At 42.5% G+C, this 19,598-nt stretch overlaps 2 protein-coding genes across 3 annotated transcripts; both read left to right on the top strand.

Annotated features, from left to right (window-relative positions):
* The first annotated feature begins 619 nt into the window (after positions 1-619).
* acmsd (aminocarboxymuconate semialdehyde decarboxylase) lies at positions 620-6,913 on the top strand. The gene is made up of 10 exons (XM_054615335.1): positions 620-791; positions 2,886-2,930; positions 3,708-3,804; positions 3,887-3,936; positions 4,839-5,075; positions 5,238-5,331; positions 5,823-5,918; positions 6,032-6,204; positions 6,385-6,483; positions 6,734-6,913. The coding sequence occupies exons 1-10, from the start codon at positions 735-737 to the stop codon at positions 6,794-6,796; spliced, it is 1,011 nt and encodes a 336-aa protein (XP_054471310.1). The 5' UTR covers positions 620-734; the 3' UTR covers positions 6,797-6,913.
* Positions 6,914-7,795: 882 nt separating this feature from the next.
* Positions 7,796-17,283, top strand: ccnt2a (cyclin T2a). Of its 2 annotated transcripts, XM_054615399.1 has the most exons (10): positions 7,796-7,983; positions 8,642-8,723; positions 8,841-8,969; positions 9,304-9,364; positions 9,942-10,004; positions 10,568-10,613; positions 12,891-13,054; positions 13,301-13,371; positions 13,701-14,979; positions 15,137-17,283. In XM_054615399.1, exons 1-10 carry the CDS (start codon positions 7,826-7,828, stop codon positions 15,208-15,210), a joined length of 2,127 nt encoding a protein of 708 aa, XP_054471374.1. In that variant the 5' UTR covers positions 7,796-7,825; the 3' UTR covers positions 15,211-17,283. The 2 variants fall into 2 exon arrangements, with proteins under 2 accessions (XP_054471374.1, XP_054471373.1); XM_054615398.1 differs by having other exon boundaries at positions 13,701-17,283.
* The last annotated feature ends 2,315 nt before the right edge of the window (positions 17,284-19,598 follow it).

Genomic DNA, 19,598 nt, shown 5'->3' with positions numbered 1-19,598 from the left:
TATTAACTGTCATCTCTCTTTAATATGATATTCCATGGTAACCAAATTCAGCAAAGTGGGACACATGGGGATGCTGAAAAAGTCTGAAGTGTTTGATACAGTTTCACCTGTAGGTGGCAGTAAAAGATTTAAAACATTGGTGTTTACCAGCAGCTTGCAGAGGCAGCTAACAGCTTGCAATCTCACCAACACATTTTCTTTAGAAAATGCACATTTTAGTTTGCTCTACATTGTGTGGGTCAGTGATCTTCAACTGTGTAGCAGCCTATAGTTAATTTACTGCAAGCAAAAGCCAGAGGTAATAATAATGCAAGTGCATCATTTTACTTCATCCTAACATGCATTATGGAACTATAAGCAAAAAACTCTGACTCAGCAAAACACTTTAAGTCAGCTGCACAGAAATGCTGCTTTAAACCAGTGTGTGTGTGTGTTCATAGTTGAACTGGGTAAGGGAGTGAATCATATTTGAGGCTGTAATTTAACTTAGTGGTTCAGGGTATCAACTATATTTAAGAGGTTTAATAGCATCCACAGACTAATGATTACTCTGCTTGTCTTACAGACTAGGTAATGAATGACCAGGGTGTCCCAACAACAGCCAGCCACCTGTCGGTCATTGGGTTCTGGCTGAGTGAGCGGAGGGGGGAGAGTTAATTTGCTGGATTTTGCGCTCACAGCGAGTAATCTTTGGTTGCAGACCTCCACTTTTTTTCCAGAGGGTAATCATAAGGATGAAGGTTGATATTCACAATCATATTTTACCAAAGGAGTGGCCCGATTTGAAGCAGGTAGGCACAGAGAGACACAAGCTCATTGAGGATCTGAGAGGTTTTTATAACAGCATGGAGCCTCCAGAGTAAATCCACACAATGTGTGATTGGTTGGGTTTTTCTTCTTTTTTTGTGTGTCAGTTCTGCAGCAGGCAGTGCTTCTCCTTCAGTTCAATGCAATTAAAAACCAGTAAAATGAAGTGTACAGGTGTTTCTCCATTGAGTGTCGACAGGGAGTTTAACAGCTCACTCAATAACTCTGTGTTCACTATGGATGGTTAAACTTTAATCAATAGGTGGATTTGGCCTTGCTCTGCTCTGTCCTATATCTGTTATCTGTTCCTGCTCGTATGTCTTTGTTACTATGGAGGCCTGACCTTGGCTAATGATTCCACATGTTCAGTGCCGGACAGCTCTTTCTCTTTTCTTTTTTCCAAGGAAATGTATACAGTAACATAATAAGTCAGGCCTGTCTTGCACATGTTGCCGTATAATCAGTTAGGAAGTAGCTTATCTGCTATTTGAGATGTTTTGGCTTTGAAGGCCACTTGATATTTTTTTGCAGGGGGAGGCACAAATCAAAACTTTGTGTGTTACACTGAAATAATACTGGATTTCACCACTACCGCATGACTTTTGATAAACAATCTTAAGACTAATATAATCAAAAGTGACAGATCTAGGATTTATTCTGTAAGTCTCGATTTGTTGTGTTACTGAGGTCATCTGCATATCCATATCATATGATGAATGTGATTATTTTGGTTATTATATTTGTAAAATCACTTATTATTGTTTGGGTCCCTGCTGCATGTAAATAAATAATAGTGATACTAAAAATAATAATTACAAAATTAACATTTTTTCCTATAAAAAAATTCCCCCTTTCCATTCCATTTGTTTGCCAAAAAATTCATTCCCAGACAAAGGAATGTACTTTGCTAATTTTTTGTCATTTAGATACATTTAGACTGTTATAGAATTGTAGGATTACAACTTGGGTCTCTGACCCCTTGAAACAGAAGTAATGCATCATTTTATGCAGCACACTTCTGAAACATGTCCTCTGTTCACTTTGAGGATAAGTTATCATAAAAGTCTAAAAAAGTCATGAAATAACAATTAGGCTTGGTTACTCAGAACCTCAAAAAGAACATCAGGGTTAACTTTGTTACAAACTCCACTGTTGATGCTTGCATTTCATTTGAAGCACCTTTCCAAAAAATAACTACTTAATGACAAAGACTGATACTTTTCAAAAAGTATCAGTATATAGAAGACACCCCACATGTTTAATAGCTGACACTCAACAATGCACCCAGTGCTGTGAATGTGTGGGGATATGTAATAGGGCATTTCTGGCTGCATCGCTTATATTGATCCTTTGCGACTTCATCATCATCATCGCCTTTTACCCCTACTGGGGCTTAGGCCGTCAACAAGGGTTCTCCAAGCATCCCGGTCCTGCGATAACTTCTCCAGCTGTCCCCACGTGTAGCCCATCCGCTTGGTGTCTGCCTCCACCTCTCTGCGCCAGGAACTTCTTGGTCGTCCTCTCTTCCTTTTTCCTTGGGGGTTCCACTTCAAAGATTGCCTTGTTACATTTGAGGCGGGTTTGCGGAGAGTATGTCCTATCCATCTCCAACGTCTTTTGATGATCTCTTCCTCAGCAGGTCGCTGGTTGGTTCTTTGCCACAGATCTTTGTTACTGATGGTGTCGGGCCAGTGGATACGGAGTATTTGTCTAAGGCAGTTATTGATGAAGGTTTGGATTTTGTTTATGGTGCGCACAGTGGTTCTCCATGTTTGCGACTTCATCTGTATGCAAAAGACTCAACAGCCTCAGATGGCACTCAGTTTGAGTTATCCAGGGCGTCAGAGTGTATAGTCCTCTAGGATGAAGATTGAACCCTTGCAGATGGGATAACACAATCAAGGCTTTCCCACAGCAGGACGTGTGTGGGATACCAAACTATGTTTACTTTTCTACAGATTTGGCATCTTAAATTAAATACACTAGAGATATAATCTAATACACAATGTGTTGTCCAGGATATAATGTGAAAAAACACTCAATAATCAAGCATAATCCCTGTTTTGCATGTGTTTCAGAGGTATGGATATGATGGGTTTGTCCAGCTTCATCATCACTGCAAGGTGAGTTGTTGTTTATTTTATTGTATGCATGCACAGATAGGGTACACAAGCCCTTATGCAACTGTACTGCACACAATGCTCGGGAAACAACGGGTTACCTTCCCCGGCTGCACCCCCCACCCTGTGGACCTTTTCAAGTCCTCGACATGTGAGCAGCTGCAGGACTCAGCACGGTGCCACTGCATCAGTGGAAAGATTCCCCTCAAATACTGCCGCAGCTCAGCAGAACAGGAAACTTTCAGCAGCCGACATTGGTCGAGCTCTTGGCACCAGCGGACCGCACATAAGGACGAATGGTTGACTATGACACATTGATGCATTCAACTGTAAACCGTGTCTGGTGTTGAGCATCTGTTAGAGCCGTGATGCCAATGTTCAAACAGGATCTCTGAGGATTCCAGGTCACATTGTATCACAAGAGTAGATGCACCCAAGTTTTTTATTGATAACAGCCATTTACAGGGGAAAACACTGTCCAGGTGTTGTTTGTATCTGCATTTGAATATACCTATTCACCTTTACATAGACATTTTGTCCGTCGTGCCATTTTCATGCCGTGTCAGGTGTAAAAGGCAGTTTATATCTCATACGTGTTCCATGAATCAGCTGTCTGCTGCCATCATGTGGTTGTTATGAAGTCCCCAAAAGTCAGCTTAAAAATTTGGAAATGAAATGGTTAAACACGAGAAATGAATGCTACCAAGGTGTCTGGACATTTTTAATCACAGTCAGATCAACAAGGAGGATGTGACTCCTGATCATTTTGTTGTGTTTCAGGGCGAAGCAAACATGATGAAGGATGGGAAGCTGTTCCGAGTGATTCAAGAGAACTGCTGGGATGCAGACGCACGCATAAGGGACATGGATCAACATGGTACATGCACAGACATGTGAGACGCCAACAAGTACCACAGCTTTTCATTTCATTGATGCCTTTCTGTTTCCCACCCCTTCAGGTGTCACAGTGCAGGCCCTTTCTACTGTTCCTGTGATGTTCAGTTACTGGGTAAGCACACACTATTCAACATGGATCAAAAACAATGCAATTCTTATGTATTTTTGCTGTGTTGTTCATTGTGCCACCAAATTAATGTGAGCTGCAGCTCTCCATTCTCACTGAAACTTAGAGCAAATTGAATTAAAACGTGACAGCAGCTTATTCTCTGCAAAGCTGCCTAACTTTCTTTATCCTTCTTCAGCCAGAGAGGCATTAACACTAAGATGAAGAATATATTATTCAAATTTTATTTGGTAATACTTTCTATGACGTCCATGTCTGAAATGCATTATAAGCATACCTGCAATGCATTACAATCTGCTTATAACACTGAATAAATCATATTTATAAACCCACAAACACAATATTTATAATGCTTTATACCAATAATCATAAAGCATTTCATTAGGACTAATAAGGTCAAGTATCATAATACTTCATGACTGCTGGTCACTCACTGACCAGCAGTTTTTTGCAAGGATCAAAGTGTATTATAATTCCCATTGCTGTAATAGATTATATATCACTGTCATAATGCATTATAATGTATTATAATGATTATAAGTCACTATAAATGGGCATTGCTTACTTTAAGAAAAGTCAAAAAATCTCATTAAAATGCAAGAACAACTCACTTAAAGGTGTAAAATTATTTTTTACTTTACTGATAGCAAACAATGATCAATTACAGTAACCTATAATAACATTATAATGCATTAAACAGTGGTATGATGCCTTATAAAAAGATTATAATGCAATACAACTATGACAATTAGACTACGCTATGACCGTTACAAAAAAAGGCAATTATACTCAAGAATGTTTATAATGCACTGTAGAAATGGGCATCACAGAGATGGTTACATTTCACAGATATATTTACTTATTTTTATCTTATATTTGGATTACAGGCCAAGCCTCATGACACACTGGATCTCTGCATCCTTTTGAATGACGATTTGGCCCGGACGGTGCGAAGCCACCCCAAGAGGTTTGTGGGCCTGGGCACTCTGCCCATGCAAGCCCCCGACTTGGCCGTGCTGGAGATGAGGCGCTGCGTGAAGGAGCTGGGCTTCCCCGGGGTTCAGATTGGCTCGCGGATCAACGACTGGGACCTCAACGCCGCTGAACTCTTTCCTTTCTATGCTGTGAGACACTGAATATTGCAGTATACATGCTAATATGACTCCATCATGTTTCTGGTAGTTATAGATTGTTTGCTGGTTGGACTTAGTTTATGCTTTGTATTCAGATGGTGCAAGCTCTCATTCACGTAGAATTACTGATCTTGCGGTGTGTTTTCCATGCAGGCAGCTGAGGAGCTGGGCTGCTCCATATTTGTACACCCGTGGGACATGCAGACGGATGGGAGGATGGCTAAGTATTGGCTGCCCTGGCTGGTGGGTGAGGGAGATGGAGTGGGAACAGGAGACATTGAATACCCCCTCCCTCAAGTCATTAGAAAATAAAACACACTTTTCTTGTTGAAAACAACCTTTTTGTGACTGAAATGGAACCATGTTTAGTTATCTGTGCAAAGAAAAACAGGGCAAACATGAGAAAATGGCTCAATGGCTCAATAGCTCAAAACGCTTTTTGAAGCGTGGGCTCTAGATTTAAAGCCTGATAGAAATCAGGATTGTATGCTATAGTGGCAGTGGGGTCAAATTTGTGGCTCAAATTTAAAACTCCCAATTTGGTGTGGATTTACTTTGACTATTGTAATTTTCACATCACATTTGACGGATTGTGATTTTGGCCATTGTGGACCAATAATGCTCTACTTTTAGATTTGGCTTCTGTCACAAAGCATACTAACCAACTTATGCTGTTTTATAATAACACAACACTTTTGAAAATAAATGTTTTGTTTTGTTGTCTTTTACATCTCAAAGGCATGCCGACAGAGACAACTATGGCTATTTGCTCGATGATATTCGGAGGCATCTTTGAGAGATTTCCGAAACTTAAAGTCTGCTTTGCACATGGAGGTGAATATCAGATTTTAGCTGTAGAGTCACAGCAGAGGATTTTTTTTCTTACTTCATGCTCAATTACACATACTGTTGTTTGACCATTAATGCATATGTTCATCTGTTTACAGGTGGCTCTTTTCCATTCACCGTTGGCAGAATTGAACACGGCCACAAAGTTCGCCCTGACCTGTGTGCAGTGGACAACAAGTTCAGTCCGAGGAAATACCTTGGTTCTTTCTACACCGACTCCCTAGTTCACGATCCCATCTCCCTGAAGCTGCTCATTGATGTTATTGGAAAAGTGAGCTTGTATCCATCATTCATCCAACACACACACAAACAAACACACAAATTGAGAAGAGTGTTGCCAGTTTTGGGTGTGTGGGTAGATACTGTGGACGTATACATCTGCACATGTTCACTACATGTTTTAGACTATAGCGTAGCTTTTCAAGTTAAAACACATGTATTCCTGTTTCAGGATAAAGTGATGCTGGGAACAGACTATCCATTCCCGCTGGGAGAGCTGCAGCCTGGATCACTGATCGAGTCCATGGATGAATTTGATGACACGCTAAAGGTAACAATATTTTCCTGTCCTTCATTTTGACAATGCTGTTGCCACAGTATTGCTTCCATAAATTAACTTTATAACGCAAAGCCAGTTAGAACATGCTTATCAGACGTAGTGCAAAGGGCACAGCACTATTAGTATTTGGGAGAATGTTTAAAGCCATTCTAAATATCTTTGATTCTGCTCTCAAAATGTAATTGCTTACTGCAAGTCCAATCGAGTTGTCAATATTGTGTGTACTTTTTTTGTTTTGCAGGAAAAATTGCTGGCTGGAAATGCAGTGGAATTTTTGGACCTGAAACGAGAGCAATTTGAGTGACATGGAAATCTCATATACAATGCCACACCCAGGGATGCTGTGTAAATGTGTTCAACAAATATTCATATTTGGATGAATAAAGGGACAGTTCAACCAAAATCATTATTTGTGCTCTTGCCTTTATAGTGCTATTCATTTCTCTAGATTGTCTTGGTGTGAGTTGCTTAGTTATGGAGATGTCTGCCTTTTCTCCAATACAATGTGACTATACAGCATTCGGCTTGTGGCACTAAAAGCGCAAAAACCAAAACACATTTGAGAAACTCAACAGCAATGTCTCTTTGTAGAAAGTATTTTGCTCTCAGCATTTTGTGGATTGTGAATAAAATTAGTTTGATGCTATTTATCCACACTTTATTTTAGCAAGTGAAAAGGGAGTTTCTTTTTGTTAGTTTGATTAGAAGATAATTGCCAAAGGTCCCAAAAGCATAACAAAGAAAAAACTCTTCCCATTCAGTTTGTTCAGGGACACATTTGCAGTCAATCCGAGTATGACAAAGAACACACATTGCTCCAGATGCCTTTCTACATGTAATCCCCACAAGTTCTATCCTGTTAATGTGATCCCTCACTTCCTGAAAATGAATACACTTGAGTCGCTAAAAAAAATAAACTGCACTAATATGAGCTTTACTTGAAATAACTATGCTCATCTCTGGCTCAGCTCATAGAGATAAAGCATTCCATCTGTAACACCACAACATCCTGCATCCAGTGACTGACTGTGTGGAAATAACTCAACTTTGAAGCCAAACCCTGGGAAATGCACATTTCTCACTCTACAGTCTACACAGGATAGAAACAAGCTGTAGACTGTGAGGTTGTTACATTGCATTGATCCCAACCAAACGCCATGTTGTATAAAATGTGAAAACATGATGACAGAAATAGCATCTCCTGTAGGGACAGACTGATGATCCACAGGACCGATACCGACCAATCACACGCTGGCCCACCACCGAAGAAGTCGTGTTTTCCTGTGCGACACGACGTCACATCCGTTTCCTCGATGCTGAGCGTTGGAGTGCGATGGCGGCGTGCCGGGGATCCTCGTCCAAATGGTTCTTCACCCGGGAGCAGCTGGAGAACACGCCGTCCCGCCGCTGTGGAGTCGAGCCGGACCGGGAGCTCTCCTACCGACAGCAAGCGGCCAACCTCATCCAGGACATGGGCCAGAGACTCAACGTGTATCCTTAGTGAGCAGGTGGAGCTGTGGAGCTGTGGAGCAACACGGCGCTGCGGGCCCGACACCGCCAGCTTTAGGTGGAGGGCTGAGGGCTCGTTTAACAGCAGGAGTCGTGGATCTTCGGCCTGCACGTCTTGTTTCCGTGTTTCTTAACCTCCTGTTCCACTGCGCAGGTCTTAACCCGGACCAACAGTCCCTGGTCCGTCTCTAGCTAAAGCTAAAGCTATGAGCTAACTAGCACGCTAGCTAGCTCTCATAGCCGTGGCCGCCGTCAGAAGGCCGTTAGGCAGTGTGCAGCTGTCCGGAGCTCCTCGTCCACTAAGTGTCTCCATGTGTCCATGTCTCCACCTCAATGACCCTCAGACCAGATGTTTGCTGACAGGTCGTAGGCCGGAGAGGACCGTCAGACACGGTGTCCTGTGAGAGAGCAGTTAGGCTGCTAAACCAGGCTAGCATCAACCAGCACCAACCAGCCTGTTCACAGGGTCCTTAACTGTTGAAACCTGTCTGTTGTGTTGTGTTTTCTGTTATGTAACTTCTTCTGAACACGTGTTTAGTGTGTATAGCTCAGTGACTTGTGATATAATGACATGTAGTTAGTTTGTTGAGGTTGTTCTCAGTTACACTCACTCAATTATTCCCCTTGACCCAAACTCCAGCTCTCAATTAACAATAAATACAGCCATTGTTTACATGCATAGATTTTATATGCACCACTCTTTCACCAAATTCCATAGGAATGTAAGTATTCTGTTCCATAATACCACCTTTGACATGCAACCCACAATCACGTGTTAGGTTCAATGTTAAAGTAATTGCATTTAAGTGACTATGAGAAATGTCTTGATGTGTCTGCAGATAATATCTCCAACCACCTTATTCTTGGCCGCGAAAGTGGAAGAGCAACCGCGGAAACTCGAACATGTGATCAAAGTGGCACACGCTTGCCTAAATCCCCAAGAACAACCCCTAGACACAAAGAGTAATGTAAGTTCAAGAAGATCTACATGTTGTATGGTTGAGAGCATTTTTTCCCTTTCTACATCTGACTTTCCAGTTCTCTCGGTGGGCATGGTTTCCCCTATGATAAACCAGCTGTGCCAAATTCCTTTGCCCTCTACAAAGGGCTTAATTTTAAATGCCATGGCCCTATGTTGGTGTAAACCCCACACAACTACACCTCACAAGGCTTTCAAACTATAGTAAATAGTAAAATGAGCCTCTCTGTTTGGAGTTTTTGGCCATTTGAAATCAGTTGTTAGGGGGATAGATTAATAGACTCATTACAATTGTGTTGTAATGACTGTCTATCAAACTTCAGGCATACCTCCAGCAAGCTCAAGAGCTGGTGATACTTGAATCCATAGTGCTGCAGACCCTGGGTAAGTAGTGGTGACTGGAGTGGATGACTTGAGAGAGATAGCGTTTTTATCATTTTCTTTGGCTTATCTTTATCATTAAGGGAGTAGCGTTATTGATCACTGTTGAATTTATACGTCACAGCCTGTTAAGTCAAATGTTTTATCAGCTGCTGTATGGGTATTTTGTCATATGCATATTTTCAAGAAATCATGTAAAGGTGACATGTCATTCTGTCATTACAGAAATTAGTCAAGAAATACGGTATTGATTCGGCTGTGGAATTTTTCAATAAGTCCTTTTTTCACAAACTTAGTCTCTTTCACTGCTGGGCAATGTTTTATGTTAATTTGTGCTCGCTTATTGAGTAAATACAATACTTTAACCCAGAGTGAAAGTGATTATTTTGTACCGTACATATATGAATAGATCAAATTGTTACACTCTTCACATTTACCAAATCAAAACCCACTACTACAATCTTAATTGACGGCCCTAAAATGCATCCCAAGTTTTCACATTTTTCGTTCAATCATAAAATGACATGTCACCTCCCAACTGTCTCTGTGTTGAACTCACCTGTCATGTATTTTGTTCCAGGCTTTGAAATTACTATTGATCACCCACACACTGATGTGGTGAAATGTTCCCAGCTAGTGCGAGGTAGAGGCTTCCTTCTTTGCTCTTTGTGCCCTCTGCTCTGATTTGTCCCACCTCAAACATGGGTGGGGAGGGGGGTGAAAACCTTGCTGACTTAATGGTTACATGACCACACACACACACACACACACACACACACACACACACACACACACACACACACACCTTGCTCTTTTCATGACCTTTATGACATCATTCTATGACATAACACTTAAACAACATTGGTTGATGCTTATTGGGCCAAGTCCAAGACTGAAATTTATTAATTTTGTTGTGGGGGTTTGCCATTTAATTTTGCATCTGAGAAACGAACCCCCTTAAATATTGGTTATGGTTGTTACTGTTAAATTGTAGGTTCTGGCTTAATTCATAACAATCATCCAGCTTGCTGCAAGTGTCAAAAATGTAGCAAGAATCTGTGCATAGTTTTTTTTTTTTGTCTTGGCCTTGGCTTAATCAGTGCAAAATTCACTTCCTTACCTAATGATGATGATAATGTGCTTTGGGCTTTCAAAAATGATAATCCTTTTTCCCTACCCTCTTTTTTTCTGTCTGTTCTCCTACAGCAAGCAAGGATCTGGCACAGACTTCCTATTTCATGGCTACCAACAGGTTGTTATCCTGCCCCTCCTTTATTGCACTTTGACTGCACACCATAGCTTCCTGTAATGCAGGGTACCCTTTCAGTGTCCAACGGGCCCTAGTTGCGCTGGCGGTTGTTGGGATGCTTGCCTCCTCCCCGCGGCTCCCCTCCCCCGTTCAAAGGGAGCGGGACAGGGTGGCTTGTAGCGTTACCGGCCCCAGTCGCAGTGCGGTGTATTGTACAAGGGACCACGTGTTGGCACAGATGGGTTGAATGCAAGGTGTGAAGTGTAGTGGTGCGCTTGAAACCCACATGTTTGTTCGGTTGCGAAAAAGTGCATAATTCTAAAAGAAAGACACTTTGGTAGCCTGAATAGCAGCTAAAGATTTCACAGATGTAAACATTTCTCGTAGAGGTCTTTCCGGTAAGTACCACAAATACATTTTTTAAATGTTCTTTTTCATATCCATTGTTCAAAATGCATTATCTCCTAAAATATTTCTCACCTTTTGCAATATTTTCCTGTCCTTAAATGAACATATTTTCTAGCTTTTCTACCCATTATTTCGTATATGTAGCTCATGTAAAACATGTGACAAGAAAAACTTAATCGCGACCCATTAAGGACCTGCAGAAAATGTAATGAGTATAGCTATTTGAGTATGTCTCGTACTGTTAAAAATGCATTTGGTGATTATGGTTTATTTTAAAGTTCGGACAAAATATTCCTCTCGACGTGTCTTGTAAAACTGGGTCCTTAAAGGGTTTGGTTACAGTTGACAGTGGTAGAATGGAATACATATTCTAATAAGTTGACAATGTCTGGATGCTGACTCTGAGCGGTGGCTTAAGTCTTGCACTGAGCTAGCACTTACCAAGAGTGCAAGCGTGACTGTTCTTCAAATAGCTCAATATTCTTGCTAGTTGATTTATTTTAATTCATCTTGAAATGTTGCAGCCAAATGATTGTAAATGTTGGCTGTGACTGATAGTTTTGTGTAAGGCCGCTGTAATCTGACAGACCAGACTCCAGACGTTGTGCTTGTCTCACGTTACAAGGTTGCCATCCAGCTCTTTCCCAAATGTGTTTTTTAAATGCAGTGATGAAAGGAAAAGTTATGGCTAGTTCTTGTTTTTAGTTTTATTGGGCTTCATGCTGTTGTTAAAGTGACAATGAATCTAGCTATGTCATGTCATCAGGTTTTTCCAGAATTTCTACTTTCATCCAGTAAGATTTAAAACATTGTTCATTGGTTAAGTCTCTGATCTATAATTGTATAAGAACCTACTTTCAATCTAAAAGAAAACCTTGAAGCTTGTTTTATATTGACTGATTCATACATGGTTCACCACAGGTAAAATATCAAAGAACCAAAGTTCTGTGGTGTAGGAGCAGTTTGCAAGTACTTGGGTGGCGACCATTTGTCTAATTTTATTTGATACTATATGAATATGTTTAACTGTGTAATTTATGATCTAAGCTTGTATTACTCCACCCAATTTCCTTTTTGCAGGATAATGTTACACTTATAAAATTATGACTTTTACCTTTAAATCATAATAGGTCAGATTAGCTTTGATATTTATATCTAGGAAGGCTGTCAGTGTTGAGACCACTTCAGTGTACCCCTCACACCGTCAGCACTGGTGCCATGTTGTTTCCATTGATCTGCAGGGCCCACTATTTTTTGTAGACTCATACAGAAAGGGTTGTGGTAGCAGCCCCTCGTGGGTTAACTCTCCAATGATGTAACTGTCACATGTGTGGCCCCAGTGTTCAGTGTTGCACAATGGGACTACACTCTGCTACTACACATGGCCCCTTCCCCATTTCCTTACCTTTTTGTTTCGACATTACCACCAAACAGGTTCTCACATGACACTATTCAATGCTTATTATTTTGAATCACTCTGTGAATTATGTCCTTACATGAATCTAAAAGGACATCACCTATATTGTGACTTGGTTTTAAAATGACAAACTGTTACATTGTGAGACAGTTTAATGTATGAACACCATCAAATGATGGCTCATCTTTTGCAACCAATGCCTGCAGTAGATTAAAACTGTCCGCTCCCTCTTGTGTTTTCTTTTCTTTTTTCTACATATGTTGGACCAATCGGGACATCGCCTGGCCTGGATTGACTCACTCCCATTCCTATACCCTCACATTCCTATAACCTCACATATGTGAAATATTCACTCTGTCTCTCTCTCACACACACACACACACACACACACACACACACACACACACACACACACACACACTCATCACACGCGCATACCCTCACTGACTATGCAGTCTACACCTCACCACCTTCTGCCTCCAGTACAAGCCCACAGTGATCTCCTGCGTGTGCATCCACCTGGCGTGCAAGTGGTCCAACTGGGAAATCCCAGTTTCCACTGATGGGAAACACTGGTGGGAGTACGTGGACAACTCTGTCACCCTCGAGCTGCTTGATGGTACAATTGAATCAATGCATTTTACTTTTGTATAGTGTTTTTAAAATGACATTGCAGCGATTTCTCGCATCTTGCTTAATATTTAGGAAGGTGTCATATATGGCTGTTTTGTCAAATTGTTTACTCATAGAAAGGTCATACAATTCACATATTTTAACGAGGGGGAGAAGATAAAAGGGTGCGTTGTGTCTGTAGCAGCAGAGTTTGAGGTGGTTTAATGATAACACTCACACTTTGTACTTGCAGAGTTGACCCACGAGTTTCTGCAGATTCTGGAGAAGACGCCCAGCCGGTTAAAGAGGATACGCAACTGGAGGGTAGGATGCGTTGCTATTTCATGATTGGAAATACGTGTCTGACATGCCCATTTGATTTTAATTATAAGCTCAGGATGTATCAAAGTATATAGTGTCACCAAAAAAGTTCTGAAAACAATTTAAATAATCTGAGGTATATGAGCTATGAATTACACCCCAATTTGGTAAATGACCGTATGGCAATGTTGATGGCATTGTAACATCACACGTATATACAGAAAAACCTACCCTCTATATTGATTGTCCCACTGTTAAACCCTGTTCAGAGAGCATACTGTTAATTGGAACCAAACTCTTAACAGCGTTACAAATCTCTTTCTCTCCCCTAGGCAACACAAGCTGCCAAAAAGCCCAAGGGCGACAGCTCTCAGTTGAACGACAACTCGTTTCCCGGGCCTTCCATGCTTCAAGATCACGGCGATGCACCACTCAACTCAAGTTTCTCCAAAGCGGGCGGCGCTTTCCCCGTGGCCATGCCTGGCCAGTCCGGAGGCGGTGCCCTTTCCCTGGACGCCTTGGTTGGGACTTATAACCCAGCTAGCCACAGTGAGTGGCCCCTGAGCAACCAGAGCCAAGCAGGGTATCCTTCCACCTGTATAAAAGAGGAGCCCCTCAACATCCCTCTCCAAGAGCCCACGCTGTCCCTGCAGACCTCCGCTTCCTCTCTGGCTTACAGGACTGACAAAACGCTAGACTTCATCCCTGTCAAACAGGAACAAAAAGGAGCTGGTGGGAGTGGTTCGGGGAAGCATCAGCAGCCACCTCAGTCCACCTACCCCCCGCCAGCTCAGCCTCCTCCACCGCAACCGTCTCCAGCTCAGAAGCTGTCTCTGGACAAATACAGAGAGAAACATGCTGCGGAGCTGGCAGTCTCTGGGCAGAAACGCAGTCAGGAACAGCATGGGGGAATAATGGATTGTGATATGAGGGGGGATATGTTATTTTCCTCCTCTTCTACCTATGCATCATCCTTTTCTGCGAGCCAAGGAGACCATAGAAAGCATTCGCAGCCCCACCAAGCATCCCATGGTGGTGGTGGGAGCACCACCGCCTCCCCGATGAAAATCAAAGTCCCCTCCTCCTCGGCGTCAGGGCAAGATAGACGTCACCACAGTGACAAACGGGACAAAGGCTCCCTCAAACTCCGCCTGGCCGTCCCTGGGTCTGGTGGCAGCTCCCAGCTGGATAGAAGTGGACAACCAATCAAAGATGAGCTTAAGATGAAGATAAAAGTCTCATCGTCGGAGCGCCACAGCTCATCAGATGAAGGCGTGGCGGCCAACAACATCAAGAGCAAACATTCCAGCCCTCTGGTGATCAAGGAGAAACAACACCGTGGAGCAGATCAAAGCCTCCACCGCCACCACAAGCACAGTCACACACATCCACACACGCACAGCGGGAACGGTGGAGCAGGCCTGCTACGGGGTCCCCCAGGGCTGGTCGGCATGGAAGGCATGGCGCTCCCTCCGCCCGGATCCACCTCTTTATCGTCATCGCGCAAGAGGGTGTACCCCGAGGCCGGCCACAACCACCACCCTTCCTCCTCATTCTCCACCTCATGCTCCAAAGTGAGCAAAATCTCCAAGGGTGGCACTGGTGCTGCAGGTACTACATCTTTTTCTCTCCCCTTTTCTCCTCCTCGCTCCTCTCCTGTACTGCAGTGTGTCTCGTCTGGCTTGCAGCTCTATGGCTAACCTCCCTCCCCCTCCCTTCCTCCTCCTCCTTATTCTTGTTTCTCCTCCTCCCCTCCTGTCATACCCAGGTGGGCTGCGGACCTCTCAGCAGTACCCTCCTCCTAGCGAATCGCCACATGAAGTGGGAGAGCAGAGACACTGAGTCCACCGCTCTGCAGCCATGGCCAGCCCATGGAAATGGCAACAGACTACCCACACAGCTCAGACTATGCTCACCTCCCTGTTAAGTGCCCTAAGGAAATAACTCGTGTCATGATAAACCCTTTACTGAAAGGCAGAAAAAAACTTATCTAAAAAAAAAAAAAAAAGAAGAAGATAAGTAATGTTGGACTTCTCAGTTTCTGAGAGACAAGAAAGATGAAAAAAAAAAAAATTATGCTTCCTGACTGTCAGATCTCTGGGCTGTGACACTCAGTCCTGTCTTTCTGTTAGTGTTGAATTGCTGCTTAGTTCTCCTTCCTCCTCAAATGAGTCTAGGAATGTGCAAAAAGTGGGTGTGTTTTCACCGCTGAGGGGGGGGAAGTCTTCCCTGCATTTCAGATCTCCACATGGGAAAAAAAGTATTACAAGTACTATAAGAGGCATGGAAGGTGCACTTTTTTTTTCATTTTGTTTTTTTTAAACAAGTAATTTAATTGAATCACATTTCTGCGGTTGTATGGAGGAAGCCAGTGGCCAGCTGGAGATGAGTTCAAGTTATGTTTGCTGGCATTCCATTTAGTACTGTTGATGGATGCAAATTTTTTTTATTTAGATGTAAAGTTTCATCTCCTCAATTTCATTCTCGTCGTGATTTCTTTTTATACTTCAGTACTGTGCGTATAATTTGCATGTTTCAATCATCAAAGGGATTTAAAAGGAGAACGCGTACTTGCTGTTTACAGAAAGTGGAGATAAATGTACATACGTTTTTGTATGTTTAAAGAAGAAAAAAAAAAGCTATACCATGACTACTCAGGTTTGGAGCTGCTTGTAAGTATAACAAGATAACTATAATACCTATGAAATACTTTTATTTTGTTGATCAACGGTTTGGGCATCATCGGGTGAATGATTGCAGCATTCCAGTGGTGTGTGCTTCTTACAACCTTCTTATAGGGGGCGCTGTTCTGTGCTTTTCCATCACAGGGAATATCAGTTTATGCCCTCAGTAACACAGGCACATCGGACACCTACTTACCACATCAGAGCGATGCAATTTGTACCAAAAACTATTTTTTGGGGACCTATAAGTAGACCTTAAGCTGGATGCCAAAGGTTTTGCCTCAAAAAGAAAACAATAACTGACAAAGACAGTAGTAGTGTGCTATAAAAGTTTACATAACCCTTTTTACTTTGAAGTGCATCAGACATCATTTTATGACATGAAGCTGTAGCCCTTAAATGTCAGCTGGGGATTCATGTAAGTATTGTTCAATCAGCCATTAACATAGTATTACAAAGAAGAAGAAAAAAAAATGACCCTTGTTGGCTTAGTTCCATCCCAGCAACAGTTGTCAGAACAGTGACCAATTGGAAATATGCAACATGACCTGCTGAATATCGTTTGGAAACCTCAAGTATCTGCAGTTTGAACGCCCTTTTAGGTTTTGTCACTGATGTCTTAATTTACATTTACAGCCATGTACCTGTCCGGACACATCTCACAACGGTTTCATACATTAAACTCTATATTGTTCCCAAATGTTGACCTGACCACCCTCTCTGTTCTTGACCCGGTTAATCAAAATACTTAAAAAGCCTGAGACCATTTGGACCCATTTGGGACCTACAGTCGGGCATGCAAAGCAAAAGCAGAGGTTGACAAATAAGCATAACCCATTCTTTACAACTTTTTTTTTTTTTCCTTTCCACTTTAATATTACAAATAAACTTCAAAGTCGCCACTACCCTGACACGGTATAAAACTTGGTTGTTGCTGTCGTTTTATTCTACATTATCCATGTTTTCTATAGTCTAGGAATAAAGAAACTTGTTGATTTTAATAGTAGGAGACATTGGTGTACAGTTCCTTATAGTAATGCCAAGTTCTTATCACATGTCTCTTAGTCACAGTTTTACACGTTGATTCCTCAATAACTCAGTGGAAAAGCCAACAGGAAGTAGTTAACATTCTCAGCATGCTGCAATGTGGGTTAGACACATTTTTATCATAATCTACATATATCACAAAGCAAAGGGACCTAGTTACATTTAAGGTACAAAGATTGGCACATTTATAAGATTACTATAGAAAATATTCTATGTTCACATTTAATAGGTTGTATTAAAGTTAATAAGGATAAAAGTGCTTCTCATGTAGTTTCTTCAATGTCAGCTTAAGTATGCTATTCCTACAGTTTCTTCTTTATGATAACTTAATACTCTCAACCATTCTACTAGTGCATCACTGGGGATAGGTTGCATGCCCTCAAAGGATCCCAAAAGAATACTTGAATTTTCAGAGTCATCAATCTAAATTAAAGAAATGAAAAAGTCTGAATTGGTTGGAACTCAAAAACATTCTTAGTGTAACTTGTTAACCACACAGTCCCCCTGGGTGAGCACAGCAGCTCTTTGAGTGCGTTCCAGTCTGACGTAGGGGGATGAATGAATGCTTCAGCAGCTGGTCTGCAGACGGCCGCAGTCTCTGGTCACTGAAGTTGAGAGGAAAACATTTGGATAAGAGAATTATTCCATAACGGGACCTTACTTACTAAATAAAGTCTTTAACTCAATAAGTTACAAACTTAAACTCAAGTTTTCATAAGAATTAAATTAGGGTTAGATCAGAGGGTACTCAAGGATGAAAGGGATTTCACCTTGTCAAGCTGATTTTTACAAAATCCTTGGCGTGATCCGAAAACCCATTTGGCAAGGCGGGCATCACCCCTCTTTGAGCCCCGATGTAGAACAAGGCAGCCATCTTGTCCATGTGTGCCAGCGGTGGTTTCCCTGTGGCCATCTCAAACACCGTACAACCCACGCTCCATATGTCTGACTTCCTGCCATATCCTGTCTCATTGATAACCTGAGGAGTGGAAGAGATGGTAAGTGTCAGGTAAGATTAAAGCCAAGTTTACACTAAAAGACTTCCAAAGTTGTCTGATTGCTGCACTGTTAACGCTACACAACTTGCTTTCTTGTAATCAAGAGTCTTAATGTCCTCGTTGCATCACGCTACATGACTGACCAGCGTCAGGGTCACACACACTACAAGATCTTCCACCTGGAGGATTCCCCGATGCACTTGTCTCCAAACTGTGTATTGTCATGAGAACACACAAGTTGTGACAAGGTTCCTTTTTTGTTCATACATCCACAGAACTCTGCCTGTAATCATGCTTATGGATGTTGTCGTTGGCACGCTAGCTCAACAAATAGCCTGTTTCCACGAGCCTTAACTATATCTAGCAGCAGATCCTAAACAGTCCCCCTGATAGTTCCAGATATTTAGCATGCTAGATATCTGGAATGTGTCTGTAATTCACTGCCTAGCCCCTTGTCTAGTGTCTTTGGACAGTTCACACAGTGCTCAAGCTCTAGTTTGCCTCTGATGCGGGTCATTTGTCGGAGCTCTAAGAAATGTCAGCGAGAGGAAAATCACGGCTAAAGTTGTGTGGTGTGAACTAGGCATAAAAAGGGCAAATTTGCGTTAGGTGACGATAATATGAACCGAACTTTGATATTTGAAAAACGGATGATAAAACCATCTCGACGCATCTACCTCCGGTGCCATCCAGTAAGGTGTGCCGTGGACGGACTTGAGCAGATCTCCGCTGTTGCTAGCGGTGTGGTTCAGGCAGCTGAGGCGGCGCGCACAGCCAAAGTCGATGAGCTTGATGACCCCAGTGGGCAACAGCATTACATTGTTTCCCTTCAAGTCTCGATGAATCACCCTGTTCAGATGAAGGAAGGCCACCCCTTCAAGAATCTGATGGGTGTATAGAGCCAGGACACGCTCTGGCAGCGGACCAAACCTAAGGGCAGTAAAAGGGACAGTGTTAAGGGCATAAGTACCGACCAGTTATTGTTGAACCCTCAGATATTCCAAAGCTCAATGTCTCAACAGACTCTTTTGGGTAAGTTATCAACCTGTGTAGGATGCTGGCAATGGATCCTCCTGGGATGTATTCCATGAAGATGGAAACCACATGCTGATACAGGGAGGTACCCAGAAAGCCCACAATGTTGGTGTGTCTGAGGGTTTTGAGCAGCTCCACTTCCCCCTGCAGACGACCGTACTCCTTCTTTGCATTGTCGGGGTCGGAGGCATCCAGGCTGACCTGTTTTACAGCGATCAGTTGGCCCTGGCTGGTCAGGCCGCAGTACACCTGGTAACAATGCAGCAGGTAACGCCAGGGTTAGCCCAGCGTCGATGTCTGCTGCGGTACCTATGATGCTTTAAATCTTACTTTGTCATTCTGAATTTCCATACTTACGGTCCCATAGGCTCCCCTGCCGAGTACTTCACCCTTTGTCCATGTGATGGCGTCATCTACAGCCAACCCAGGGCCAAGCAGAGCAGCACTGTCTGTTGAACTACCCTGC

Source organism: Anoplopoma fimbria, chromosome 16 (genome assembly GCF_027596085.1).
Source record: "Anoplopoma fimbria isolate UVic2021 breed Golden Eagle Sablefish chromosome 16, Afim_UVic_2022, whole genome shotgun sequence".
In the NCBI taxonomy this organism is placed as follows: domain Eukaryota; kingdom Metazoa; phylum Chordata; class Actinopteri; order Perciformes; family Anoplopomatidae; genus Anoplopoma; species Anoplopoma fimbria.
Note: the sequence above shows the minus strand (reverse complement) of the source record. Positions and strands in the feature narration are given on the sequence as shown.

Excerpts from the sequence above, each read along its gene's own strand:
- acmsd (XM_054615335.1), top strand. The coding sequence starts at position 735 with ATGAAGGTTGATATTCACAATCATATTTTACCAAAGGAGTGGCCCGAT. Across the intron at positions 5,076-5,237 it reads AACTCTTTCCTTTCTATGCT|GCAGCTGAGGAGCTGGGCTG; the intron begins GTGAGACACTGA and ends TTTTCCATGCAG. Across the intron at positions 5,919-6,031 it reads AGTCTGCTTTGCACATGGAG|GTGGCTCTTTTCCATTCACC; the intron begins GTGAATATCAGA and ends ATCTGTTTACAG.
- ccnt2a (XM_054615398.1), top strand. The coding sequence starts at position 7,826 with ATGGCGGCGTGCCGGGGATCCTCGTCCAAATGGTTCTTCACCCGGGAG. Across the intron at positions 7,984-8,641 it reads ATGGGCCAGAGACTCAACGT|CTCTCAATTAACAATAAATA; the intron begins GTATCCTTAGTG and ends CCCAAACTCCAG. Across the intron at positions 13,055-13,300 it reads CACCCTCGAGCTGCTTGATG|AGTTGACCCACGAGTTTCTG; the intron begins GTACAATTGAAT and ends TTGTACTTGCAG.